This window comes from Gambusia affinis, linkage group LG09, assembly GCF_019740435.1.
Source record: "Gambusia affinis linkage group LG09, SWU_Gaff_1.0, whole genome shotgun sequence".
Classification (NCBI taxonomy): domain Eukaryota; kingdom Metazoa; phylum Chordata; class Actinopteri; order Cyprinodontiformes; family Poeciliidae; genus Gambusia; species Gambusia affinis.
Genome location: NC_057876.1, coordinates 13,883,536 through 13,909,827, shown reverse-complemented (window position 1 = coordinate 13,909,827; position 26,292 = coordinate 13,883,536). Strand labels below are relative to the sequence as shown.

Genomic DNA, 26,292 nt, shown 5'->3' with positions numbered 1-26,292 from the left:
TGCAAGAACAGAAATGGAGATTAGTGTCTCGAGCTGTATTCATATTTTCCAGTGCTACAGCTATATTTTTTGGTTAGTTTCTCAAATTATGAAAAAATGCAGCTATCTTTGTTTCTGTTTGTGTAAATTTACTGTTGACCTAAGTTGCAATGTCCTCAAGTCAGCACTTGAGGACATTTCCTTAGCAGCAAACACTTGCTAAGGAGTTTGCCCCTCTCCTTCCTAATCTAGACAAGCATTTTATTCTTCTTTCATTTAAAAGTAGATTTATGTCCAGACATTTTTTTTGACCCCTCCAGTGGGTCTTTTGTGGGCTCTAGTGTCCCTTATATGAAAGTAGACTAACAGGAGGGGGGAGAAGACATGCGGCAAATATCGTTGGGTCCAGGAGTTGTAACCTTCGACAGCCTCATCGAGAACTCAAGGCCTCCAAACATGGGTCGCGCTATCCCCTACGCCACCACGGTACGCCTATGTCCAGACATTTTTAACATACAATTTTATTTTAATTAAAAACCCTGGAGCTGCTGGAATCTACATTCTGAAGTCATATTGCTGCTTTGAGTTACAATTCTAACAGCAAGAAGAAATTTGATGACAACTCCTATAATCACCTTCTTTGATTATTTGGTATCCAATTTTTTTCAGCAACACATCTGTTGCAGTGTTCATATTCTTCCTGTTCACACACACACTTCCTGTTCACACACTCACATTCATTCTCACTCTCTTATTACAGTTTCTATTTTCTCTTCCTGCTCTCCTCACTTTCCTGGAGTGAGTTCCATCTTCATCACAGTAAGGGGAATATGTGGTTATGTTTTATCCTCAGGGTGCTTCGTTGCTCTGTTTCATTTCTCTATTAGCTCCTTCGTTATTGTCCACACATGGCCCACTTGCTGGGTGGATCCTCCAAACAATCCCAAAACCTATGGAGACGGGGGATACTTTGACAGTGTTGTTAGTTTTAATGGGAGTTGGTCTTCTTCTGTTATTGTTATTAAGTAGATTTGCACTTTAAGGAGGTCAACGCCTAGAATTCTTTTTCTTTTTTTTTAAACATTTCCACTTAATCATGATGGGCTTGTAGCTCAGTTATAGCCCAGTTATAATTACGTCTGTCTGATATTCAAATATTTGTAACATTTAAAAAATCCAAACAAGGTTGTCAGGCATTCAGTTGAAGTCTAAAAAAGGATATCAGTCTCCTTCAGCCACGACAAACAAAACCAACGATTGTGAAGTCTTTAGTTTGAATATGAGCTCATATGATAACTTTGTTGGCAATATGTCCCTTGAAGAGAAAGAAGTCGAGACATAAGGTTTCAGTCAGGTTGTTTCATGAACATCAGCACTTACATATGAGAGGAAAGCTATAAACTCCTTTAATTCTCACAAAGGTCATCTCCAACCTACAACCATCATTTTCTTGTTCATAGCTGTTTGGTTATTGTACATGAAACGCAACAAGTCATTCAGAAATTTACAAGAAGATATAACACACATCCATGGTTTCTATGGCTTTAAGGGGTTAATCAACGAGCTTTTACATTCTCCTTAAAGCTCTCAGAGAACACAGCAACAAACACACTGACAGATTTTCTATATGAAAAAGCAAAAGTTTGCCTAAAAAAAATCTATTTTTTTCTTCTCTTGATTACCATTAGATAAATTCCATAATGTAATAGTAATCACATTAAGACCTCTAAAACATTCCTTACGTCTGAGAGCAGTCGTCTAAATGGTACAGATGTTGGTCTGCTCAAAACTTCTCTCAAGACCAGTGCATGAACTGAGGGGTATTCTCTGACTCGCAACCTTTTGCTCTTTCCCTTGAAGTGGCACCAGATTTGTCTAATTATCCCGTGAGAGAAAGTGTTTTGAATAGATAATACTGTTTTAGTAGCTAAGGAGAAGTCCACTCTTTTCAGTTTAATGAATCTCATCCAATGTTGTCCTACATTTGGGTCCTTTGGGACGCCGTCTTTTATTGTTTCACCTAAATGAGCATCTACATCTTTATTGGACATATTTCATTTATAATATAATTTTTTTTATGTTATGCAGAACACATTATTGTGTGTACAATAACAGTTCAGTATGTTTCAAACTTTTAGATCTTTTAAGAAAACTTTACGTAGACAAAAACGTGTGAAAGTTATGGCACATTTAAGATCACATAACCTAAAAAAATATATAAAATATGTTTGGGTTTTTTTGAGTAACAAACCTGACCTGAGTAAAACCCAAAAGAAGCTGTGACTCTTCCGCTCAGGGCGATGCTTTGCATTTCCACCATGCAGCCTTGTCAAGTTCCCAGATTGCCACTTCTCAAGTGAAATGTCCAAGTGGCTCACTTGTCGGGGTTCAAAGCGCTGCTCATTTTTTCCTTGGTAGTTTTCATTCTAGCCGTGCGATCAGCGACTGATTTAGACCTGCGACCTCAGGGGAACACAATTAACTATCCGGCAGGATAAAAATCCAGCAGTTCTCTGGAGCCCAAGGATCAGATTTATGGGTTGGTGCTTTAAAGCCTGCCTATGTAATTGGCAGAGACATTGTAATAAGTAGGGATCATCTCTACCTAATCTGTCACAGCCCAACACTTCCTGTCAGTCTCTCTCTGTGTTTCATGCTTGGCTGCCACTGAACCAGCCAGCCTGTGAAGCATCTGAGCAGATCAAGACCTCCTTGTGCCTGCAAGCATAGGGTCCATAAAAATCCAAGAAAAAGTAATCAAATTTGCAAATTACACTAGTTTGACAAAGCAAACTTGGGTGCAATAGTATGCTGATAAATAACTAATGATAAATTAAAATTAAATCAGCTGAACTTGGAGTAGCTGAGGTTTCAGATTTTTTCCCCCCTATTTCCTGTTCTTGTTGTTGCTGAAGTACATTTTAAAATTAACACCTTATCCTCCTGGGCTTGTAAAGCTGATACTAATGTGAAAAACAAATCCATAATTTTTCACACAGCACAGACATTAAGACAGCAGGACACCACTGCCCTCTAGTGGCATGCTTTCACTTCTAAGCCCCATCAAAGCGTTCATTATTTAACCTGAATGCCAAAGAAATAAATGAAGCTAAACTTTGCCTTTCATATACAAAGCTTTTTGTATGAATATGCTTCAGTAAAACATGCATTGCATTGACCCATATGCTTTAACTCCAGGATTACCTTAATCACTAACATCATTTCCTTTTGGAAATATCAATTTGCAGCTGCATACAAAAATGGGTAAAAATAACACCTCAAAACATACAAAAGCCTCCCAGTGAAATTGGCAGAGACTTTGTGAAGTCCATGCTTTTGTAGGGAATTCCTCTTTGTTTTGAGTCGCGTAAAAACACAAAAAGCTTTGGAATACGGTTCTTGATATAAACCACTGGATGTAATGTGTACAGGATGCGTCTCACTTCTCGGTTTCTTGTAAATGAACAGCAGGGAGAGCATTTTTTCCTCTGGCTGCATTGCGATGTATTTAAAAGCTCGGATCCACTTGCCGTCTCCTCTCACCAGCGGTTACTCTGAACTGCAACATCCAGATCCAAGATGCGTGGAAGTCTACCACTCGCGCCACCTTCCAGGTAGCCGGGCTTCAGTGGTTGTGCATCCGACAGACTCGTTTTGCTCTTATTCAGTTCTGGAAGAGGAAACAAAACTTTCTCAGAAATGAACCAAAGAGAAGCATCTGTTAACTGACAGCTCCAGCAGTTCCCTACCTGAGATAGCTAATATCATCTTGCGTCTGGCTCCAAAAGTGGAGATCCCTATTTCTTTCAGGTCCTCATCAGACAGAGTGAGAAATGTCTGGTAGTCAATCTGTGTGAATAACAGAAGCTTTGATCATGATGCTTATTGAAAATTCATATGGTTTAGGCCAGAGGTCAATAATGAGGGTGCGCATCTATGTCACTCTCTGCACTACCTCTCAACCAGCGAGCTGTGATGAAAGTGCTAACGAGCTCAGTGTGAGATGCGATTCTCGTTGTAACTCTCTGCATGTGCCTTACCTCCTGTTGTTCAAACAGGTCAATGTATTTGATTAGCCCAAGTTCGCTAAGCAGCTCAGATAAGTCATCTGTCACAAGGGGGGAAGGGCTTCGCTGGATGCAGGTTGACTCCCTCCTCGCAGAGTACGCATCTTCGAAGAAACATCCGCCAACAGAGTTTTCGTCTGGATGTCAAAAGTGGAGTTTAAGAGCCAGCAAAATTTGCCAGACTTCAAAAGCAGGTGTAACTTACATGACTTGTCATTTCTGCTTCTGTTCAGTGAGGATGAAAACACAGAAAAGGAAGGGAAGCCAGGTGGAGGTGTGGAGGGGGAGGACGGAGACGATGAGGAGGGGGAAGACGAGGAGACAATCTGAGATGTGGATCCGCGTCTGTCCCTCCAGTTCTCAGAGTCGCTACCAAGACACATTTTTCCCTTCTGAGTAGCCCAAGACTATGAAAAGAAATATTGACATTAATGGGACATGCCTCCTGTTTCTGAATGATGAGCTGAATGATGAGCTAAACTATCATGACTAGTGTACGTACAACATTTGGTGATATTTTTATGACATAGGCCTGTATAGTTTTTGCCACATTTTGCCAGTATTAAGATATGGATTTGCCATGTATTAGTCTTACTCTACAACCTGTGGTGGACGAATTATTAAACAGCCTTACAGATCTTATAGAAGTTTTATGATATGGGCTTATGGGGACTTAGTTGATAAGGTCTAAAATTAAGATCCAGTGATGACCAGCATTACCCCAAATATAAGCATTAGCCAGTACATCTTTTTGATGATATATTTGCATTCATTTAAAATTAGCTTCTATGTCTTTTTGCACCTGCTGCTGATTGGTGTTGGCACTCAGGTAAGGTTTGTAGCTGCGTCGGCTGATGCTACGGAGATCCTTGATAGCTTCAGCTGGCATAGACTTGGAAAATCCGAGCCCACTCCAGGTGTCTGTGGGTGTCCGAACCTCTGTGACTACCGGTTTCCTCTGCATGGCTGTTAATCCAACACAACACAAAATGCAGGAGGGAAAATTAAGATCACTAAGTCAAAGACAAAACAAAGCAGATCTATGCTAATTTACTGCTTGTCTCTGGATGTAGCTTATCACAGGATGAATTTTAAGATATCGCAATGTTAAGAGGAGAATTGAATGCAACATTTGCAGAAAACTGTGGTCCTGTAGAGAAATAGTACTAATTAATATTATAAATATAAATATCTACTATAAAAAAATTAATTCTTTTCAAAATTACCTAAATTCAGCCCAGTTAGTTTTCACCAAAATTGCCTGTGACAAACAATGGGTTTCCTCAACATTTGAGTCTGGTTCAGAAATTGCATCATCACTTCACACAAAGTGAAAGATGAACATGATTATAACTGTTGGAACAGTATTTGTATGTGCACACGCATATCAGTGTGACTAAATGCCCCATTCATACACCAGCATGGATGTTCCTAATGACTGTGAGGCAGATGGCCCATTCAAACTGCTAATTCATATTCCTATAAAACAACACAGAGGGAATTGGTACCAATTGGCTGCAGAACGAGCCTGGATCTCTCATTCGGCATGACGGATGAGGCAATGTATCTCCTTACTGGTAAATATGATTGTGTATATGCAAGCATGATTGGGTCCATGTGTGTGGTGTCTGTGTTGTGTGTCCAGCTCATGGGAATTAAATGGGAGTGAAACTACTTCTCTATTATAACTTTGGCACTGTGCAGCCTATAAACAAATCCTCTGTATCAGTTGTCCTGGCAGTAAGCAATTCTGAAATGAGCTTCCTCTATGAAATCACTCCCTCTATTTAAAATATCAGTATGTTACTTCCATTATGTTCTCAGATGAACTAATACTGTTTTTTTTTTTTTTTTGCCTAATTCAAAACAATCCTCAGAACCACATTTGTACATCAAACCACATAAAATGAGTTTATATTATAAGACATGTCACAAAATTCACATATTTAGCCATTAAATATATTTTGTTGTGTACTTGTAGTCTCAGGAGTGCAGACAAGAGTAATTCAGTGCTACCCATCATTAGAACCTCTTCAAAGTGCCTGATTAAATTTGATTTTTCTTGGAGTTGTACCCACATTAGATGAAAAAGCCCTCTTGCATGAAGCACTTCAAGGATGAGTGCTTCAGCAACTAGCCAGTAGGGCCTACCAAAACAAACTTCTTGAAAGATTTTAATCTGATTGAGAGGCTAATTCTGTCTTTGGAAACGACAGACAGCGTGTGGTGAGCTACAAATAACACTAAAATAAAAAAATTAAAAAAAATTATTTTAGACACAAATTTATTGTGTGTTGTGTTGACATCATGTCTTAGCCACTGTTTTGATAGCAGTAGCATGGTATCTTCTGCGTATGCTAGTACTGTGTGCTAGCTTTTAGCTCATGGAGGACAAAACACTTGATGTTTTGAATATTATTAACACATAAACAGTTTGCCATTGTTTTTGGTATTTTTGTCTTGGGAAGGTACATGATCCAAATACATTTATGACTTTCTTTGAGCTAGCGTTAGCTTACTCATCTGTGTCGAGGCCTTGTTTACAAGATGTGTTCATTCATAATGTGTGGCACCATTTTCTGGTTCAAATATATAAGGTTGGATGGACAAGTCTTCTGCTGTTACCTTTTAATTGTAACTCTTCTATCAAACTACAAAATATCCTGCGCTAATTGTGCTCATCGCTAATATGAGCTGCTTATAAATTTCCAAATAATTTTGCCTTATTTTAAAATCTCGAAAACTCTTTTCCACAGAAATCCCCCTCTCACCTGTGCAATAATATGTCGCCTGCACAATCTTTTTAACTGAACGGCAAATACTAAAACTGTCTAGCTGCAAAAATATTTCTGAGAAATTAAAGCAAAAATAGTTTGAAAGCACTAACCTCTTGTTGCCATCAGTTTCTTCTTCTCATAGTCATAATCCTACAAAGCACAAACGGCAAATAAAAAAGGTAAATAATCCATGAAATTGATTTTTCCTCTTCGCTTGCTGAGGATAGACAGCAGGAACCTAATTTGCTGGAGAAATAAGCACTGGCATGAAACTTCCTGCTGCTGTGGCGGTACACTTGTTAACTTACTGCACTATAACATTTGAGAGAGATGACAAACAGGAGGGGAAGGAAACAAACACAAAAATCAATTCTCAAATCAAATTCCAAGCTGATCAAGAATGTGAAAACCAACAAACGGCATAGCAGTGTGGCTGAGATGTTCCTGCTTTTTTCAGTTTATTTCATCAACGTCTGTAGGCATAAAAAGTCTCTTCTCTTTCATCTTCTGTGCCACAGGGCTAAGGGAGATTTGATTGTTGGTCCACAGAGTGTTACTCATAAGTTGTTGATGTTGAAAAAAGGCTGCAGTTTCTGCTTTTTCTCACCCCGACCTTAGATGAGTCAGCGTGAACATTTTGAGCCCGAGGAGCATCTCTCCTCAGGATGTTCCTTCGCTCACTCCACCCTCGCTCTGTCTCTGCGTTCACCAACCTGACACGTTCAGGACACACACACACACACATGCACAGACACGAGTGAAAATTCACGGAACATCTGATGGTTGATAATTTGTGTGTATTGCACAGGCATTCATACTGCTTTGTCAAAAAGTTCAAGTGCTATGGAACCTGAAAGCATCTGATTGACCAACACAAAGTTGTGAAGTGGAAGGAAGATGATACAAGGTTGTTCGTTAATTTGCAAAGAAAATTTTCAGAAGTATTGGGCTGTTTTTTTTTTTTCAACCTTCACTATGGAATCCCTAAATGAAATCTAGTGAAGCCAAAGTAGATGGCCTTCACAGATCATCTAGATGAATGTCAAGGGTCAAGGTTCAGCTATAAAGTAAACCTCTCCCACCTGTACTGTTCGGTATTTTCCTCCCTCTACCATCCAAAACATTCAACTCCCCCCTGTACTAAAGAAAAGCAGACCTAATATATGTGTGCCTATGTTAATCATGCTGCACTCGGTAAAATATAACCTTTCAGTGATGAATCATCGTCCATCTGGAAACAACATCTTGATTTTCACAAGGTTGACCAGATGATCTATAATTTATTACTTGTTTAATACTAATTAGAGTTCCACTTTTTAAATCTTGGTTATGAAAACACTGAGGATAAATGAAACAGATGCTGGTGTACTACTGCTGAGGGCTCACCTGTATGTCAGCGCCTGCCCTGTGGAATGCCGTCTGCCCTGGCTGTGTATTTTGCTGATTTCTGGACCTTGGAGACTCCCCCTCCTACCAGTCAGACCCACCCTGCTGATATTGTTGTTTCCTGCTTTCCACACCTCAGATGATGACATCCTCACAACCTCAGTGCTCTCCTCCTCAGATTGGTCAGACTGATTCTCACTTTCAAGGATCTATAGGAAAGGTTAAGAATACATTTTGTATTCTGTAGAGATCTTTCGGTCGATTTTCAACCTTGAAGCCTTTTTAACACAACAGTGACTCACCTTTTCCAGTTGCCAACTGTCTGTTCCCTTCAGTCCTGTCCTTCCCTCGTCTGTTGGAGAAGTGAGGCCTGGTGGAGCTGACAGGTGGGATTTAGTTCCAGTCAGCACCTCTGTGGTTTGAACAGGTGCAGAGCCTAATCAGGAAGGTGAGAAACATGCATATTGCATTATTTCAGTGTGGCCAAGCTGTGCCACTGCACAAAGAATTCCTTAGTGAGGGATTTCTGTTCTAGATGGACATGTTTGCAGGTGCAAAACTTCAATTAACTCAGCCTCAGACTTCCTGGGATGGGATTCATTCAGTCATTAGCTAACGCTTAGTTATGGTTATTAATCCACAATAGTCATATTGGAGTATCTTTTTATGCATTCGTATATTTCAACTTTTTTCATCCAAGTTTTGGAAACCATGGTTCATGATAACACAGCCATGTCATTCACATTTTCACTGGTTGTCTCAGTTCTTTATTAAATCTGTATCATATTTTAATGTTGTTATATTTTGTTTCTATCAAATAAGTTAGCTCTGCAGACCTATTTGATTGAACAGTGGTGGTTTTTGCATGAATTATGACCTGGCTAAGCCAGATTGTATCTTCCCACTAACTCACCTACAGCCAGAAACACCAAATGACCAAAATGCAGTCAAAATCTCTTAGAAATTGTAAAACTGCCCTATAAATTAGAGCTAATCTGAAGCTCCAATTTCAATTTTGGATTCAGTATGAGTCACCACAGCAGCTCACCGCTGTGGTGAACTGCAATATTTTCTTCCACTGCATTTTACAAGGCAATAGTAAAATGGAATGCAAATAAGCAATAAGAAACTTCTTCAAGGCATCACTTTTTTTTTCTTTTTTTTTCCTGTTTTGTGCCTGTAAGTAACCCACTGGTTTCTGAAGTTATAATAATTTACGGTTGAAGCTAAGTTTAGATGGATGGACATCCACTCATATCCACATTATCATACCCTGTTCAGAGAGAGCAAGCTGCTGCAGCAACATGTCGAGCCAGTAGTTTGCCAGTCTGCCACCAGGTGACATGAGGTCAGGGTTCACTGTAGTTATCTTCGCAGTCTCAGAGGAATCGAGTCCCAGGAGCAGACGCCGGGCTTCATAAATGCAGGAGATGTTCCTTTCCAGACCCTTCACCACCACTGACTGATAAATATACATCAACACAGATTTTTCCCTCATCAGTATTCTGCCCGCTGCAGCAGATGGATCTAATGTGGTGAATTAATTTACACCTGAATTTAAACAGATGGGATTTTACAAAAAAAAAGAAAGAAAGAAATTTCAAATAAATATCTTTTTGTCAAACAGCCCTTATGAAATGAGCACAATAAACAGTCTTGTCCTAGACCGAATTAAGATTTAAACAGATGGAGCTGAGAGCCAACGAAAAAACTGAATTAGGCTATTTCATTTTATTATTTTTAATGGTGTCTCATGGAAAATAGCGCATATTCATTTGGATGACACAGACCTTGCTTGTCTGTTTCGCTTTGGGCTTGATGCTAATGAAGACTCCGAGGTTTTGCATCATCTGAGCCAGTTTGGAAGGGCCTCCCTCCCCGTCTTCCCGAATGTCAAACATCAAACACACTGGTAGGCAATCCTAGATGTGTCCGCATGTATTTCACAATAAATAGAAAAAGCAAAACACAAAAAACATCTGTGACTTTTCTGGTGGCAGAATCGGAAGCAACGTGCGACTGAAACAACAAAAGGCATGTGTACCATGAGCTGTTGACGAGCGAGACACACTCCGTCAGGGCTGCCCTGAATGAGCAATGAAGGGGGACTCTGAGGGGCACTAAGGTCTGGCAGGATGATCTGGGTCTGGGTCTTGTGCATAACACTTAGAAAGTTTGCACCATTTTCTCCCAGCAGGAAGAGATGCTGCTGAGCAGTGACATCCAGCTGGCTGCTCACGATCGCCCCTGAGGCCTCTGACCCAAGCAGGAGCTCCATCATGATGCACGTCGCCTTCTGTCAGGCGACAATATATATACACCAAAATTATAACATGGACAGACACAAGATTCGTCAAATATTTGAGCGGTCTTGGTGAAAGTAACCTTGACAGCAGCTGCGTTGCCTTGCAGTCCCCAAACTGTGCAGGAGCTTCCATAAAAGGCTGTCTGGGCTTGAGGCAGTGGCAGCACAGCCCTGAAACCCACACTGACCCCCAAAGTCTGCGCCACCTGTTGGATGAGTGGGGAGCCTGCATCTGGCAGAGCCTGGGGTGCCAGGCTGACTGGCAGGTCAAAGGTCAGAGAGAGAGGCTGAAGGTCCTACAGTGTGATGAAGTCAAAGGAAAAATTGAGTGTAAACCCAAGACAGACTGCAGTGAAAGGTTGGCATTTGGACAAATAGGCAGAATTATTTGTTCTTGTCATCCCATTGATTGTAGTATTGATCCACGCATCTGACAGCAGGAAAGAAGTGAGTGCTGAGATAAAGTCCCAGCTCAGATTGACTACTCACTCTTATCCTCCTCCTGGCTTCTTCCACCCCTTCTATGGGGCCAGCAATAGAAACCTGGAAAAAATAAGGCCGACAGCCAAAACTGAATTTATTTCTAGTTACCTTTAAAGCTGCGGTATTTAGCTATATTATAAAAACATGTTTTTTACATATATGTTAAGACTATCACTATGTCGTGACAGTGTAACATAAGACTGACAATCGGTGAAAAAAATCAAGCTTCTCTGCCTTTTTTCTGTTTTTCTTCTGTCATCTGTAGTAATACAAGCTCAGTCAGAAACTACCAATCAGAGCCAGGAGGAGGGTCTTAGCACTGTCAATAAATCAGTAAAAGTATCTGTTCTGATGAGCCTTTTGTCAGATTAAAAGTACCTTTAGAAAATTTCAACTCTTAAGCAACATGCTTTTCATTAAGCCTGCTTTTTTGTATTAAAAAAGTTAATTAATTAATAATATATATAAAATAATAGAGTAATATTAAACATGTTAAGCATAAAAACAACACAACTAAAATATGGAAAGGTTTGAAAGCATCAGTCCGTGGGTACTTAATCTGTATAATGTGTGTAGTGAGTTGCCTGAAATAAATGAACTTTCCATTTATATTCCAACTTATTGAACAGGACAATAGATGCTGTCTTTCAACCTGATTGCTCTTCTCTCCTGCAGCGTTGTGACGATTGGAGTCGGGGAAGTGGATGTGGCAGCATGTGACTTCCATCACCTTCTTTATGTTCCCACCTCCTTTTCCAATGACATGGGAGTGCTCTGTGAAAGCCACGTCCATCTTCAGAGTCACCTTGTTCACCTGTTATTCACACAATCCAGGGACTACATACTCACTTTGAAGCAGAAAGATAGAAAATTTCACTTTTGAAACAAAGAAACTTTAATGCATTTGCCATCACTCCCGCATAACATTACGATCACCAATAATTTAAGTAAATATCACTGATTATCTCTTTCTTGTGACACCTGTTAGAGTGGGACATATTAAGCATCAAACGAATAAAACCATTTGGTCGATCCAACAGAGAACCTGCTGTAGCTAAAATTACTGAAGAAGTTAATGGTCCTTCTGATTGAAAGGTGTCAAAATACACACTGCACCACAGTTTATTGCAGACGGAGCTGCATGGCTGCAGACCAGTCAGGGAGGCTGTGCTGTGATCCCAAAATTATCAAATGAGCAATAAAAATAAATCAAGGGGCAATGAAGCAAGCCTGCCAAGTCTAATAAATCAAATTTTCTTTTACATCTCATGGATGACTGGGTGCATGTACCTCTTTTACCTGGGAAACATGTGGTACCAAGAGGGGAATATGGGAACAATTCACTCTGATGCTTTGGGTATTGAAAACCTGGGGCACTCTATCCAGGCAGATTTTATTTCGATACGTACCATTTACCTAAATGTGGGGCATATTAGTGCTTTAATAAATGTTGGTATGTAATTATGTTGAATCAATCTGATATACAGTACAGACCAAAAGTTTGGACACACCTTCTAATTGAATCCAATTAGAGTCTGTACTTTTGGTCTTTACTGTATTTCACCATTAATCACCACAGCACGCCTTCAACAGTTAGTTAAGTCTATCCTCTGAAGAGTGATGGCTGTCTGTTTTGCTGCAAAACAGCACTTTAAGGCAAGTGGTCATAATGTTGTGCCTCATCTCTGCATTGTTGACAGCTGTTACCTTGGTTTCCAGCACTTCTAGTATCTTCCTTTTGGCTGCCATAACGTCGGTTCTCTTCCCTTCCACCTTCACGTGAGGGTCTAGTTGGAAATCACAAACTGTTCTCACACATTTGCATGTAATGCAGTAAAATAGTGCAACGGTGATTAGAGTGGAGGAGTAAAGAGCATGACAGGAAAAAGAAATCTCTTGTTTGAATAGAGCATAAAGACTTTGGCACCTTTCTTTGACTTGGCTCCAATCTTTAGTTTGGATGGCCATTTCACCTGAGTGCTAGTTTCTCTCATTACCTGTGAGAGATTACACGAGAAGCAAAGCAGACACTCATTGTATGCGTAATGAGGGAGCACACCTACACACAGTCACGCAGACAGAAGATTGCTCCATTCCGAGAACACAAAGGCACATTTGCATTTGAAAGGGTGCAATTATCGCCTCTATTAAAAAAATATAAAGCGTAGATGCAGAGTTTGGGGCAAATATTGAAACTAGATATTTTCAGTGATCTGTGAGATGGTGAGTGTTTTTATCGGCTTAGTAATAAAAGAGCTTTCAAAGAAGATTGACTCACTCGCTCGAAAAACTTTTCTCCTGTCTCTCCTCCTTGTTCTGGAGCTGAAAAGACACGGATAACATTTTTAGTTTATAGGATTTCTTTAAGAAATACTTTTCAAAATTGAGGGAATAATAAATCTCTCAATTTATTATTGAGTGAATGAAATGAAACATAAAAGGAAAAAATGTTTTGCTTCTTCATGATAGTGTATTTTGCCTCCAGACTTTGAGTTGCTGTGACTCAGTGGGAAGAGTACTTATCCTGGAATTGGAAACTTGGGGGTTCTATTCCAGCTTCTTCCCCGCTGCATGTTGATGTGCCCTGGGGCAAAGCACTCCCAGATGCCTGCTGATCAGGGTATGAGTTTTTTGTGTTGTTTGTGCTGAGCTCTAACTACCATTTTTCATACCTCTGGCAGTTTTTGTTACTGCTCTCTAGAAATATAAAAATTTTGGAGTGGCTAAGCCAGAGTTCTGGCTTGAGTCTGTGGATGAGTGATGATTAGGGTGATTGTAAGGAGGCCTTCTAACCTCAAATAATTAAAGCTCATCAAATATAAACCATTCCAATACCAGTTGACATTTGCAAAAAAGCTTGTCAGAGATTATAAGAGTTGGAGTGATATGTCAACGGCTTTGTTTTTTGAGAAGGATTTAAATTTGATGACTTTTTCATATGTTTTCAGTCAGAAAGACAAACCTAACAAGACAGCATGCAGATGAGTGTTGTAAATACTTGTTAAATTGATTTCTTTCAATAATTCAGAGCAGAGCATATCTTGAGATTTTTTTTTTGCTTTAAAGTCTTTCACCTTTTTTTATTCTACCACCCTCTTTCTTCCACTTAACTTTCCAGTAATGAACTTGGATTCCAGCTAATTTTTGTAGCTTTCTCTCATTGTGCAGGGTGTTTAGACCTGTCTGTTAAACATAAGTCAAGTAAGCAGCATGTCCAGTGATATATCATAGCATGGTTTTAACATTTCTGTATTTTTTTTTTTTCCATTGGCCTTACTGTTTTTTTGAGGAACTGATTTGGGGGTTTTGTGTACCTGTAAACCATTCAAATTGACAATTTAAACATACACATATTACTCTGCCTGCAATAAAGTTACATTATATGAGTTCCAAAATTGAGTTAATGAAAACACTTAAAATTTAAACTGCAGTTTCTTCTTAAACTGAGCAAAGTGAGGACATAACACTGCAAACTAGTTTATGAGAAGGTGAATTGGTTGCCATGTTTTGTTGTTCTGTTCACAGGGGAACTTTTTAGAACATAACACGTGTACAAAGTCAACATTGTTGAAACTTTGCCAAGCAAGTGGAACAAGAGGTTGCTGGAAATATATCCAAGTTTAAAAGGCCATCGCTCCTTGGTGACATTTACAGGATTCAAGGGGAGCTTTAGAAACACTCCCCCTCCCTCGCCTTGTCATCGCTATGGGTTACACAGGCCAGAGCTGAGGAATGGGAAGAGAACAGAGTGAGGTGGAGAGAGAAAGTTGCACATCAGGAAGACAACTACAAATCAGGCTTTAGACAGCAAATCACATTAGTGGCATGTCCTGATGTAAACACCCCCCAGTTTTAGAAAGCAAAAAATGACTGTGGCAAGAAGACACTATAATTCAAGGTGAATTGCAATGTGACAGAAAAGCATGAGAAACATCCCTTATAGCCTGGCCAGTGCTCAAACAGACACACACCATCCAAGCTGCAAACACGTTACAAACAAGCTACAGTTATTGGAGTCGAATTGTTTTAAGAGCCTCACCATCATGAGCAAACATAATCTCTGGCTGCTGTGAGCAAGTCAAAGAGTTTCCACAATGACATGAGGGAGGCATTTGTCAGAAAGCTGCCAAGAGGCGATAACTAACAGGAGCAGTTGCCTCCACTTCCCAGGCAGAAAGGATAAAAAGTGAAAAGGGGCTTCTGAATTCATAAGCCAACGCAGGTCATAAATCACAAAGCTACAGCAACTGGAGTTTAATGCATGGCAGCTACTGATGGCAACAACAAGCAGCTGGAGGCGGCGACGCTGGTTCAGGTAGATAACAAGTGCTGATGCAGAGGAGGACTGCGATAGGCATCAAAAGGAACAATCTGTTGCTTCTAAGGCAGAACATGAAGATGTAAAGATTATGAGAGAACCAAGAAAGCTATCTCACTCACCATACAGCATGGTTTCAAGCTTCTTCCTGTCAATCCTGAACCTCTCCTCCACCCACTCTGGATCCAAGCTTTGCCTTTTTGCATCCTCTCCAGTCAAGCTTTGTACTTCTTTCTCCTCTTCCTCATCCTCCTTTTGCTCTCTGGGGTCAATCTCTGCTGTTGAGTCCAGTTCTGAACTAGTTTCCAGTTTGGGCTGCTGAGGCCCTGTGATGTCCAAAGGAACAGGGGAGCTTTTCTCCATGATGTTGGTGGCAGTCGTAGCAGGACTTAGCCCTTGTCAGTGTTTGTGCATGTGTGTGACCAAGGAGACAGCCCAAGTGAGAGAAAAAGGGGGGCAGAGGCCAGAATCAGCCCTCCTCCCACTGTCTTTTCTTTGACCACCCGCCTCCTTTCCCTAAATTTGGTAGGAAGATTGAAGTCTTCCTCACCCCTTTCAGCCTGTTTAAGACATTGAATAATTTGTTGCCATAGCTTTAACTGCAAAGATGCTTTAAATAACTTACTTCAATTACTTGAGCAACATCTTTTCTGAAATCTAGAGTCATTCAGTTCTTGCTAAATCCAAAGTAGCCCAAAGTTCACTCCTACAGAGGATCTGAATGTATACTGACGTGCTAGCTCACAGAGCCAATCACACACATAATGAAAATCATCTTCACAGCAGTACACACAGCTAGCAAAACATTCATCCAGCTAACCACTGGCCCTCTGCTGTTGTCTGCATCCCTCCCCTTCTTAATAGAAAACTGGATATGTCAGAAATCTGAGTGAAGAGAAGCAAAGAGGTGTACTGTACAAGGAACCCGGAATTTCACCTACACAACACAAAGTAAACTTTAAAGTTATATAAAGGGGTAATCTGGGTTTATTGATCATGTTACAATAAACAGCACATAATTGCAAAGGGATGTGATGAAGTTCTCAAAATAAGCCTCATACAACCAAGATAAAATGCAATGCAACAAAACTTTGGGAAAATGTCAAGATTTAAAAGTAGATTTTCTCAGATGCTCTCTCCATCAAATCTGAATCCACTGGAAGAATTTTGAAAAGGTCAGTGAAAATTTTCAGATATACCACACCAGTAGAGACACTACCCAGAATATGTGTGACATTATTGTTGCTGCAAATGGTTAAAACTGCATGGTTGTAGTGAGACGGAATTTAGTTTTGTAGTGTGCTTGTAACTGTGAAATTATTCTGCAAGAAGTCAGGAGGGAATACAAGGGACATTTGCATTTTCACCTGGAGCACCTTTCAAATATGTCAGAGAAAAAGTTGTGGCTCTCTACTATACTTTGTCAAGTTGCTTCTTTGATGAAAACAGTAGAGGAGTTCAAAGTTAGGACTGTGCTGATGAACTGGGAATGCATAAGAGCAAAACAAGATTTCAGAAATGCCTTAGTGCTTTTTGAGTCCCTTTGCTGTTTTAAATTTGTAAAACTGTCAAACACAACATGAAGTAGGAGCAAAAACAAACTGCTCAATTAGTCAGCTCTGGTGGGAGTCCCTTTTCAGCTCAGGCCGATGTTTTCCATATTGCTTTGACAAATATAGCCTCAGGCAGACCAGTAAACAGTTTCTGGCAGTGCAGAGACCCTGCTAACATTACATTCTACTGCAGGCAATTCGCCCGAGGAGGAAGTGTAAGACCTGATGATTGTATCACCATGGCAACAGGGCAAGGAGTGAGTCACTCCAAGTTGGACCTGACATCACAAGGGCATATCTCATCCTCTGTGCCATCCTGTTTTGTTCAGGCCCATTTGACTGGAAGACTCTGCGGTTCCAGTAAGATGTTGGAGACTGCATCACATTTTTAATCACCCAGATGGGCAAAGAAAAACAACTGGTGAGCCTCAAGCCTGAAATGAATAAATCCAGAAATGAATCTTTTTAATTATACCCCACTTCATTGATCTTTTTATCTGCAAAGAAAATCTTCCGAAATAAGCATCGTTGCATCCTGAGGGTCTGTGAGTCAGCAGATTCAGAAGAAAAGTTTAATGCTTTTGGCAAGCCAGTGGGAATTTATTCATAATCAGACTTTTAGAGATAGTGATGACTGGTCTTACTATTTTTATCAATAACGATGGAACATTGTAAAAAAGGGAATCAAAATGCATATTCCCATCTACATGTTAGTTTGGATTGGACATTTGGGGCTGCAAATATCCATCATACAACAAAAAATATTCTAACTAAATTCTTCAAAATAATAAGATAGAAATTGAAAGTTTTCTTAATATTTTGGACAATTTTTTTGACTGAACTCGAATAGTGGTGGTTACATCACCTATGCACTTTTAAATACCATAAAAAAGATATCTCCAGACTAAGATATCCTTAATTTCATGTCAATAAACCTACTTTAGGATTGTTTTCTAATTTTGGTTATAAATATTAAAAAAATATTCCATGAAAAAGCATTGTGACATGACTAATGACAACTTTTATGTCACATATTTTTACAGGTTGTAAGGATTGGAGTAGGGCTACGGTTTAAAACATTGTTTGAGTTGTGTTTGTAAGTTATCAGTTTTCTGTATACAACTATAGCTTTTGTGAAAACTATGAATAAACATGCTATTTATTAACTTTTGTGGGTTTTTCTGTTTACTTCTAATCTAGCTTGAAGACAATATATTGAAATGCTTATCAAACATTAGATTCATTTTGCAAGTTATTTTTATATTTGTCTGGTCCTCATAAGTAAAACAAATGAAGAAATAGGGAGTATTTAAAACATTTCTTCAATTCAGCAAATATATTTCAAAAGAGATGATTTCCAAAGAGGTTTAGCGTCATAGAGACTTTATCAAACAGTAGATGAACCCTAACCCTAACAGAATGAGGAATAATCTCTCAAGTGTTGTGTCAGGGCTTTTTTTTTATTTTTTAAGAAATATGCCTTTCAGATGTAGTTAATTTGCTGTACAACGGGGCTTTCAGGGATATTGTGTCTTTCTTGGCACTTCTCTTGCCAAGTTTTTTTTATTTTTTATTTTTTGACAACTAATTTTGCTGACTAATTTGCACCGTGTAAAAAATGTCTAAGTTTTATTTATTTTATTTTTTATTTCTTGCATTTTCATGAGCTTTCCTTCCCGCTGAAATTCCCCGATTTACCAATAGGTGGTGCAATGATTCTGCATTGCACCACTAAGCAAACTTTCAGTTGCGTCACCTGCCGTACTTCCGGTTTGCTAGTCTTCCGACACATCTCGTGACAGCTTTTTTTTTTTTTTAAATTTACCACTAAACAAAGAGGGATAAACAGCGACTGCAGCGCTATAAGCGCTTCAGAAGCGATTCTTTATCATTAAACATGTGTTTTCGGTAATAAACCAGTAGCTAAAGCTACACCAAAGGACGAACCGGGATGTGGAGAGTTCAAGGTTTTATCGGAAGAGGTGAGAGAAATGTCATTGACCCTAGAGAAATTAAAGTTTTTGATAGCTAGTTAGAGGTAAATTCGTTCTAATTACGGTTTCTATGTAGCATTTTTAACGTTGACGTGCACTATTTTGCATTAAAGCAAGTCATGCCTTGCTTTCTATCCTCTTGAAGGTTTATTTTTGTTCAGTGAAGCTCACTTTCTGCTTTAGCCTAATTTCATCCTAATCCTAATTTCAGGACTTTAGCCTAATTTCATCCTAAATTCCATCCAGTTTAAGAGGCGGAGTCTGAGCAAGAACAAGACAATGTTTTTTATCAAGAGAAAAACATAAAAAGCTACTGAGCAGGGTAAGCACAAGAGAGTGAGGAACATTGGTTTGAAGGTCTGTTTAGGAAAAGATGGTGATGATAATAAACATCAGGGGTAGACGTTCAAATTAAATAAATACATATTGTAGATTTTAAGGAAATTCACTAAGTGTACAAAGATGCATGAAGACCAGCTATGGAGAGCAAGTTTTGTCTAAAAGACAAAAAATCCTACTGACACAAAATTGATCTTAAGCCTATAGTTAGTGTAGAAGAAAATCAATTGAGATAAGTTTATATTTTGTTGTGACTGAACAGGAGTTAAAGTGATTCAGGTGCTGAAATGTGTTGCAAATTTTGCTGTTTCACTTTCACAAACATGATTAGGGTTTTACAAATCCTAAATGATGTTTTAAGGAATATTTTGGCAGTGTATGATGATTCTGTCAGGATTTTAGCAGTCTAAGTATTTTTCAAACTCCTGCTGGCTCCGTTGCTTTTACCAGGAGTGATACATTTCTGCACATAGCAATAGCAGCTCATTTTACAGAAATGCATATTTTTGAACAAGTTACATGATTGTAGCTTTAACGGCTTTTTTCGTAGTTTTATTATTTAGGACTACAAAGTGCATGTTGTAGCTTTGGGGATTTAATACGCTGTTTATCTATAAAATGAAAACCTGGATATTTGAGATTAACTGAGTAACTCTTGCTGTTTTTTTTCCCCACTCTGCCGCCATGCAGCACTCCATCGTTACCATGGCAGCGGTACCTTACGACTCCCCCAGAACTACCATGTGGAGGACGAGGTCATCAGTGGCTCAGCTGCTCTCTCTACTTCTCGACACTCCTTCGACAACAGGTGCCTTCCCCTTCATTGCTTCTGTTTCAGTTTTTCACTTCGTCCATGCTTTGACGACAAGATTATTGGTTTTAAAATAATAACTCAGCATTTTAAACATTTCTATTTTGTCTCCAAAGCTGTTGGTACAGTTATTTCATTCATGAGGTTTGGATGAATTTAAACCTCAGATACAGCTTTTTTCTCTGTCTGTTACAGTTTCTTTAGCCTGTTGCATCGATGCAGATTCATTTTTAGCTGCTTGCGTCAGCCAGCATCATTGGCGTGTGTGTTTCAGTATAAGCAGCGTTAACAGAAAGCAGAAATAAACTGAGGCTGCTCAAACTGAAAATTCCAGATGTTGTGTTAAAATAAACAGATATAATATAATAAATATATATGTAATAAATATAATATATAATAAATAAATATCATATGTTTTTTTCTTCTGTTAATATGCAGATCCCAGGAGGATGATGGAAAGAGGAGGAAGAAAGAAAAGACGTTTCAGTTTCATGCTGAACTTCCAAATTACACAGCCCTGGATGCTGTGGGATGGGTAGGTTTTTGGCAAAGATTGATATCTTTAGATATCAATAACGACTCAAAGATATGTTTGTGTTTAAAAATATATATATATATGTTCCAGTATTGAGTTTGTAGTAATTGGCTTGTGGTAATTTATCAGAAAGATGTAAAACGTGTACACACTGAAAGTCTAGCTTTCTCTTTGACAGAAATCAGTAATCGGAGGACTAATTTTAATCGCACTAAACAACGTAAAACCAGGAAGTGAAAACCCCTGAGCTTAGTGCCACAATGCTGACCACTTCTGGAATACTTCCAGGGTTTCCTGGCACAGACACAGTGGAGATGTTCTCGTGATGGTGGCTTTCTCCACAGGGAGCGGTGGCCGTGCTGTTTATGCAGATCTGCAGAAGGATCCACTCCAGGTTTTCTTCAGGCAGCGAGCCCAGTCCCAGCGCTGGAACCCTGACAGCTCCCCCATCCCTGCAGAAATGCGGATACCGCGTCCTGCTGGAAATCTGTGAGTCTTTCTGGCATCATTGTAGTAGTACGCCCACACCAACTAAACTCTGATATTATAACATTGAAATCACTGCCAAAATTCATGAGACGTTTAACAGTCTCCATCCCGTAACCCCTTTTTCCTATACCCTTGTGTGATCAGTATTCCAACACAGCAGTGTTGTTTGTTGTCAGCAGTATCAAGACGTGACGTCCTGCCCAGAGGAAGAAATGTCTTGTGTCTCCAGGCTGTGCCAGAGAGACAGAATCAAGATCAGTCCCCATCTCAAAGCAGCAACAGCAGTGGGACTACTGACAGTTCCCTCTCCGACCACCAGGAGGAGCTCTTGGGCAAGGATCCACTGACACCTGGTTTGTTCTGTGCTTTAATGTCAGATTCTGTGAAATAATGCCACTCTTGCTCTTGATGTTTTAGTACAATATTTGATGAGGATGGAGTTTAACACGTTATGTCTCTGACACACAGAGGAACCACATTTGAGTTCTCCCCTGCAGACTGAGATCAACCAAAAACGCACAGATAACAGAGACCAGGTGAAACTTTGGAAAGATTGTCTATTCAAGTATTCATAACCAGACCCAATCGAGTTGAAATCTTATTTTTATTGTTGTATCTTTATCTTTGTATATGTTTTTAGGAAGTGTCACATAATGAGAGACTGACAGAAGCAGCGCTCAACCTTAGAAATGTGGGGGACACCAGCGTACCTGTAATCCTGAACATCATTGGTAAAGATTTACTGAGAAATTCAGCTCAGAATATCACCCAAACCTTTATGTGTCGAAACCTTTGTCCATTTGTTTCTCTTTCTCTGCGTATGCATCAGGTCTAGAAAGTGCCAAGAGAGAAAACTATGAGGAAGCTTTCTGCTGCTTTCTAGCTTCAGCTCAACACGGCTACAACAAGGCGCAGTTTAACACTGGGGTGTGCTATGAGAAGGGCAGAGGAGTCAGCAAGAACAAGGCGAAGGTAAGTCCGTTGTTCATTTTTATGATACTTGCTAATCTTGACACAGTAAGATTAGCGAAAAATCAAAAATAATTGTTTATAATCTCAATTAAATCATGCCTATGTCATAGATGACCATAAGAAAAACCAGAAATGCAGTTCTTAAAATATTAATATACCAGATGTTCTGTGTCAAATCCTAAACTTATTTATTGCAGAGTCAATGTGCATGTTATCTATAATATAGAGTCCAGTCAGAGCTGATGCATATTCTAGAACTGAGTAAAATGTTAGTTTTTATCTCTGATATACATCACATTAGATGAATTTGTTTCATTAATGTGAAGGATGTTAATGCTTAGGCATTCTTCTATTCCTTAAAAACGGTTTTGTTTTAAAAAAAAATTCAATAAGGTTACTTACACATGTGCACCTTTTTTGGTTTTATTAACAAATTTTTTTTCTCCCCCCCATTTGTTTAAGCCCTTAGTTTCTCTTTTTACAGTTGACACTTATCCCAACACAGATCATATTTACATTAATATTTTTGATTACATATAATCTGAACGTACGTCTGTGTATTAATGTATTTATTTTTATATTGAATTATTCCTTTTGAACCTGATTTTAATATTTTAAGTGTTTGTCTTTTCTCTGTAAGGCTCTTCACTACTACAAGCTTGCGGCCATCAGTGGCCATAAACAAGCTCAGTATCGTTATGCAAAGCTGTTGCTAGCCAGCAGGGGGCATCAGAGTACAGAGGAGGTGAACACAGCCATTCAGTTACTGGAAGAAGCAGCTACAGCCGGGCTCACAAAGGTAAAAATCAAGACAGGGATTCTTTAAAAGTTCAAACTCTTTCTGTGATAGTCTTTGCAACTACAGTATTGAAATACTGTTAAATAATTAATGAATAACCTACTTTATACTCTTGTCCTTTAGATTTACTGAATGTTTTCATTAAAATGGTGCCTTTTTTGGAGCAGCACAGCAGTAGATAATATAACTAAGACAATTAATTCATTTTATTCTATGTTGATTTAATGTGTGCTCGGTCACACCATTGTGGCAGGTTGGATCATTTTTGCTTTTTCTTTTGGTTGTGAAAAACAAAAATGATTAACTTAAAAGCATTAAAAAAAAGCCCAAATTTCATGAATTTCTTTTTTTGTTTGTTTATAAATCTTTGGTTATGTAACTTGACTAAGAGAATTATAAACATCGCAATTAACCATATTATGCTCATAAGTTTGAATAATTAAGAAAAATGTTGGGATCACAGAATAAAAACATTTTTTTTTTTTTTTATGATGGCAGCTTGTCCGGACTTAATTATTCTATAAACATAATAAGACAAGAACTCCTTAACACAGGGGTGTGAAACTCCAGTCCTCAAGGGCCACATGTCCTGCAGTTTTTAAATGTGCCACAGGTACAAAACACTGTGGCACACTGAAATGGCTTAATTACCTCCTCCTTGTGTAGATCAGTTTTCCTTACTAATGACCTACTTATTCTATTCTATTCATGCAGCAGAGGCACATCTAAAAGTTACAGGGCAGTGCCCCTCCAGGACTGGAGTTTGACACCTGTGCTTTAACGCAACCGTTTTCCTTTTCTGTTATTTAGGCTCAGATCTGCCTGGCCTCTTTTTACTCTCAGCATCCTGCCAAAAATGTGCGCAAATCCATTCAGTACCTGAAGATGGCAGCAGAGAGTGGAGTGAGTCCCCTTCTAGATAATTCCACCATATATGTTTATCGCTTTTACTGAGACATTGCCCTCCCCAACCTGGTGTATTATCTGAACCAGGCTGCATTAGAAAAGTTTACTACAGACATGTTACTTTATTAGGATTTTGTACAACTTTCTTCTACAGCTTTGTTTATGTACTTTTACTTTCGCTATTATTACTACTCTTGCAGGATTTCACTGTGTTGGTTCATTTAAAATTGTGGCTGCAATGCAAATAACTCATGAAATCTGGACCAAAATGAAACTTATAAAACTTAAACTCTGTTTTTGTGCTCAGGACAACTCTGCTCTGTTCTTGTTGGGTCAGTGTTACGAAAGCGGCATCGAGGTGCAGCAGAATTTAAAGACGGCAGTGGATTTTTACAAGCGAGCCGCACAAGCAGGAAACAAGCAAGCAAAGAGCTTACTGGCGCCTCATGATAATTCATACGGGGGTAGGTTCAACTGATCAATAGGAAACGTGTATTGCTACTTGTTGATGTATGATTGCTGTTAATGGCTGTTTTTATGTATTAATTCTCACACTTGATGACGTAGATGTAGCGATGCGCTCCATCCGATCAGCTCCCTGCTTCTCTGTGGCCAACAGCTGGCGCCAGCCGCTTTCTTCTCTGGTCCATCATGCCCAGTCCAGTCTCCTCCCTCACTCGTGGAGCACCGGCAGCCTCTGCGCACCTCCGCCACTATCCTCCACACCTGTTCACCTCCATCCGCCCGGCACAGAACGGAGAGTTTGCCAGTGGACAGTAGGAATAGGATAGGTGGCATAAGAAAAAAAAAGCTACATGTACGAGGAATGTATTTCAGTTTGAATGTGGCATCTCTGAAAGGGTCTGTGTTTTGTGTCTATATATTGTGAGGTCTGAATATGTGGGGTTTTTTTTGTTTCGTTTATGTCTGAAAGATGGTTAGAAAACAACCTGACAATGAAAAAGCTCTAGTTTTTTTAGGCTGTGAATGTCTTTATTTGTTCTCTGATGTGCCCTTCAGATTGCCTTTGGTTGGGTTTCTCCGCTAACGCACAAGTAGATTAATCTCTTCAAAAGAACTACAATTACCAGGAATAATGCTTATCTCCGCTGTGTTGTATCAGTGTCACATTTCAACCCGTAACCTTTGTGGTTAATGTGTCTTATTGTAAAGCAACCCTTTCAGAATTGTTCCCTCAGCCAAACTTGCTAACTAGCTGTGCCAGTGTTAATTTTGAGGAGGATGTTTACTCTGTGAAATGCACATTTTTAAGTAAAATAAACTTTTTAAAAATAAAAAAAAATCCAGTTTCAGACTTTCTGTGAAAGTCTCTGATTTCTAATTTGATTAAACTTAAATAGTCTCTGTGCATGCAAGGGTTCTCTTTGGGTAATTGGTACCCACACCAAAGTACCCATCCAAAAATATGACTTTACTTTTAATTAATTGAAACAGTTAATCTAAATTTTATTTTTGCTATGAGTGAGTGTACATGCTTGTTTTTCCTGTGATGGACTAGTGACCTGCCCAGCCTCTCACCCAATGACCACAGGCGCTGGGTACCAGAAGACAATGGATGGATGAACAAACTAGGCCTCACAATTTGACATTAATGTAAACTACCTTTTATTTTACAATACTGTTTCTATAGTGTCAAATCATACATCTATTCCTCTATAAATTAATTGAAAAAAATATTTCTTCGCTGTAAAATGTTCACTGACAATTTTGGAAACTAAATGGCAATCTAAAAACGAAAATGTGTTGGAGCCTTGGAACAAGAAGAGTTTAATTCTTGCCTGGCTCTTTAAGAGCAGCCGTGTGTGTTCAGTATGCTGCGTGATGTAACAGCCCGATGATGTGTGATTTCATTACCTGAGTTGCAAACTAACTCCGGTAGATTTATTATTACGGCTGAGTCCCTCCGCTTCGTGCTCCCAGCGTCTTCCTATTGGCCGGCTGCGCTGAGAGAGAGACGGAGAGGGCTCCACAGCGCCACGCCGCGCAGCTCCGGGGATCATCTGGCGCAGAGAGAGAGCGCACAGCTCGGCCGCCAGCAGCGCAGCGAGCCGCGGGGTTGGTGAGGGAGGAGGGATGATGTGATGCGGGCGGCCCGGCTCAACGCTACGGGCAGGACTGACACTTAAAAGCAGCGCTTGACACCGGCCCACTACTTTGTGTCTCGTCGTCGTGAGAAGGGAAGGGAGGCGCGGACAGCTGAGCGAAGCGGTGAGTGGATGTAAATAGATGCTCTTAACTGGGATGCACTCCCCTCCCAGTGCGGCGGTGGTGACGGGGCTGAAGAGAGAAAAGAGATGCGAAAGATCTGCTGCGTCTCTCCTGAAAATTAGACCCTAGATTTTGCTACAACACCACATCTACTTTTAATTCCTGACATTTTAGGTACGCGAGATTCGATCAGGCTGTCCCTGGTTTATTAAGGAAGGAGTTTACGGAGGCTGCAAGAAAAGCAGGCGCAGGAATACTCCACCCATGACATCATCGACTTTTGCAAGTTCAATTTCTCCCCAGCTTGTGCTTTCATCTGTTGCACTTCTTTTTTCTTTTTTCTGTTCCCA

At 39.6% G+C, this 26,292-nt stretch overlaps 3 protein-coding genes across 13 annotated transcripts in view; 2 read left to right on the top strand and 1 right to left on the bottom strand.

Annotated features, from left to right (window-relative positions):
• Positions 1 to 1,320: 1,320 nt before the first annotated feature.
• bicc2 (bicaudal C homolog 2) lies at positions 1,321 to 15,736 on the bottom strand. 3 transcript variants are annotated; one of them, XM_044128150.1, is made up of 19 exons: positions 15,438 to 15,718; positions 13,276 to 13,319; positions 12,925 to 12,994; positions 12,705 to 12,784; positions 11,650 to 11,811; positions 11,004 to 11,057; positions 10,595 to 10,810; positions 10,254 to 10,505; positions 10,000 to 10,131; positions 9,482 to 9,671; positions 8,512 to 8,645; positions 8,210 to 8,418; positions 7,431 to 7,536; positions 6,934 to 6,973; positions 4,849 to 5,012; positions 4,252 to 4,453; positions 4,020 to 4,183; positions 3,729 to 3,828; positions 1,321 to 3,649 (listed from the first exon to the last, which is right to left on the bottom strand). In XM_044128150.1, exons 1-19 carry the CDS (start codon positions 15,676 to 15,678, stop codon positions 3,519 to 3,521), a joined length of 2,691 nt encoding a protein of 896 aa, XP_043984085.1. In that variant the 5' UTR covers positions 15,679 to 15,718; the 3' UTR covers positions 1,321 to 3,518. The 3 variants fall into 3 exon arrangements, with proteins under 3 accessions (XP_043984085.1, XP_043984086.1, XP_043984087.1); XM_044128151.1 differs by having other exon boundaries at positions 7,437 to 7,536; XM_044128152.1 differs by lacking the exon at positions 11,004 to 11,057 and having other exon boundaries at positions 15,438 to 15,736.
• A 2,886-nt stretch (positions 15,737 to 18,622) lies between these two features.
• On the top strand, positions 18,623 to 25,016 carry dele1 (DAP3 binding cell death enhancer 1). Of its 6 annotated transcripts, none has more exons than XM_044128147.1 (12): positions 18,623 to 18,850; positions 19,892 to 20,009; positions 20,451 to 20,547; positions 20,892 to 21,036; positions 21,216 to 21,389; positions 21,505 to 21,572; positions 21,677 to 21,767; positions 21,866 to 22,008; positions 22,649 to 22,807; positions 23,618 to 23,710; positions 24,051 to 24,177; positions 24,281 to 25,016. In XM_044128147.1, exons 1-12 carry the CDS (start codon positions 18,820 to 18,822, stop codon positions 24,502 to 24,504), a joined length of 1,470 nt encoding a protein of 489 aa, XP_043984082.1. In that variant the 5' UTR covers positions 18,623 to 18,819; the 3' UTR covers positions 24,505 to 25,016. The 6 variants fall into 6 exon arrangements, with proteins under 6 accessions (XP_043984082.1, XP_043984080.1, XP_043984081.1 ...); XM_044128145.1 differs by having other exon boundaries at positions 24,021 to 24,177; XM_044128146.1 differs by having other exon boundaries at positions 21,213 to 21,389.
• A 576-nt stretch (positions 25,017 to 25,592) lies between these two features.
• LOC122837646 (amyloid-beta A4 precursor protein-binding family B member 2) overlaps positions 25,593 to 26,292 on the top strand; it is a 44,161-nt gene continuing 43,461 nt past the window's right edge. For 2 of the 4 annotated variants that reach the window (XM_044128143.1, XM_044128140.1), the window contains exon 1: positions 25,594 to 25,942. The gene's annotated coding sequence lies outside the window, so the exon portion shown is untranslated. Of the gene's footprint in view, positions 25,943 to 26,033; positions 26,117 to 26,292 lie in introns of those variants that run through there. The other 2 variants (XM_044128142.1, XM_044128141.1) reach the window with 2 other exon arrangements.

What these genes read in the sequence shown, in the direction of transcription:
- bicc2 (XM_044128150.1), bottom strand. Translation starts at nt 15,678, where the DNA reads ATGGAGAAAAGCTCCCCTGTTCCTTTGGACATCACAGGGCCTCAGCAG. An exon ending in TGGAGCCAAGTCAAAGAAAG is followed by an intron (nt 12,785 to 12,924) that starts GTGCCAAAGTCT and finishes ATTTCCAACTAG; the next exon opens with ACCCTCACGTGAAGGTGGAA. An exon ending in AAGCGAAACAGACAAGCAAG is followed by an intron (nt 9,672 to 9,999) that starts GTCTGTGTCATC and finishes TATATTTATCAG; the next exon opens with TCAGTGGTGGTGAAGGGTCT.
- dele1 (XM_044128144.1), top strand. Translation starts at nt 18,820, where the DNA reads ATGTGGAGAGTTCAAGGTTTTATCGGAAGAG. An exon ending in TCAGCAAGAACAAGGCGAAG is followed by an intron (nt 22,009 to 22,648) that starts GTAAGTCCGTTG and finishes TTTCTCTGTAAG; the next exon opens with GCTCTTCACTACTACAAGCT. An exon ending in TCATGATAATTCATACGGGG is followed by an intron (nt 24,178 to 24,280) that starts GTAGGTTCAACT and finishes TTGATGACGTAG; the next exon opens with ATGTAGCGATGCGCTCCATC.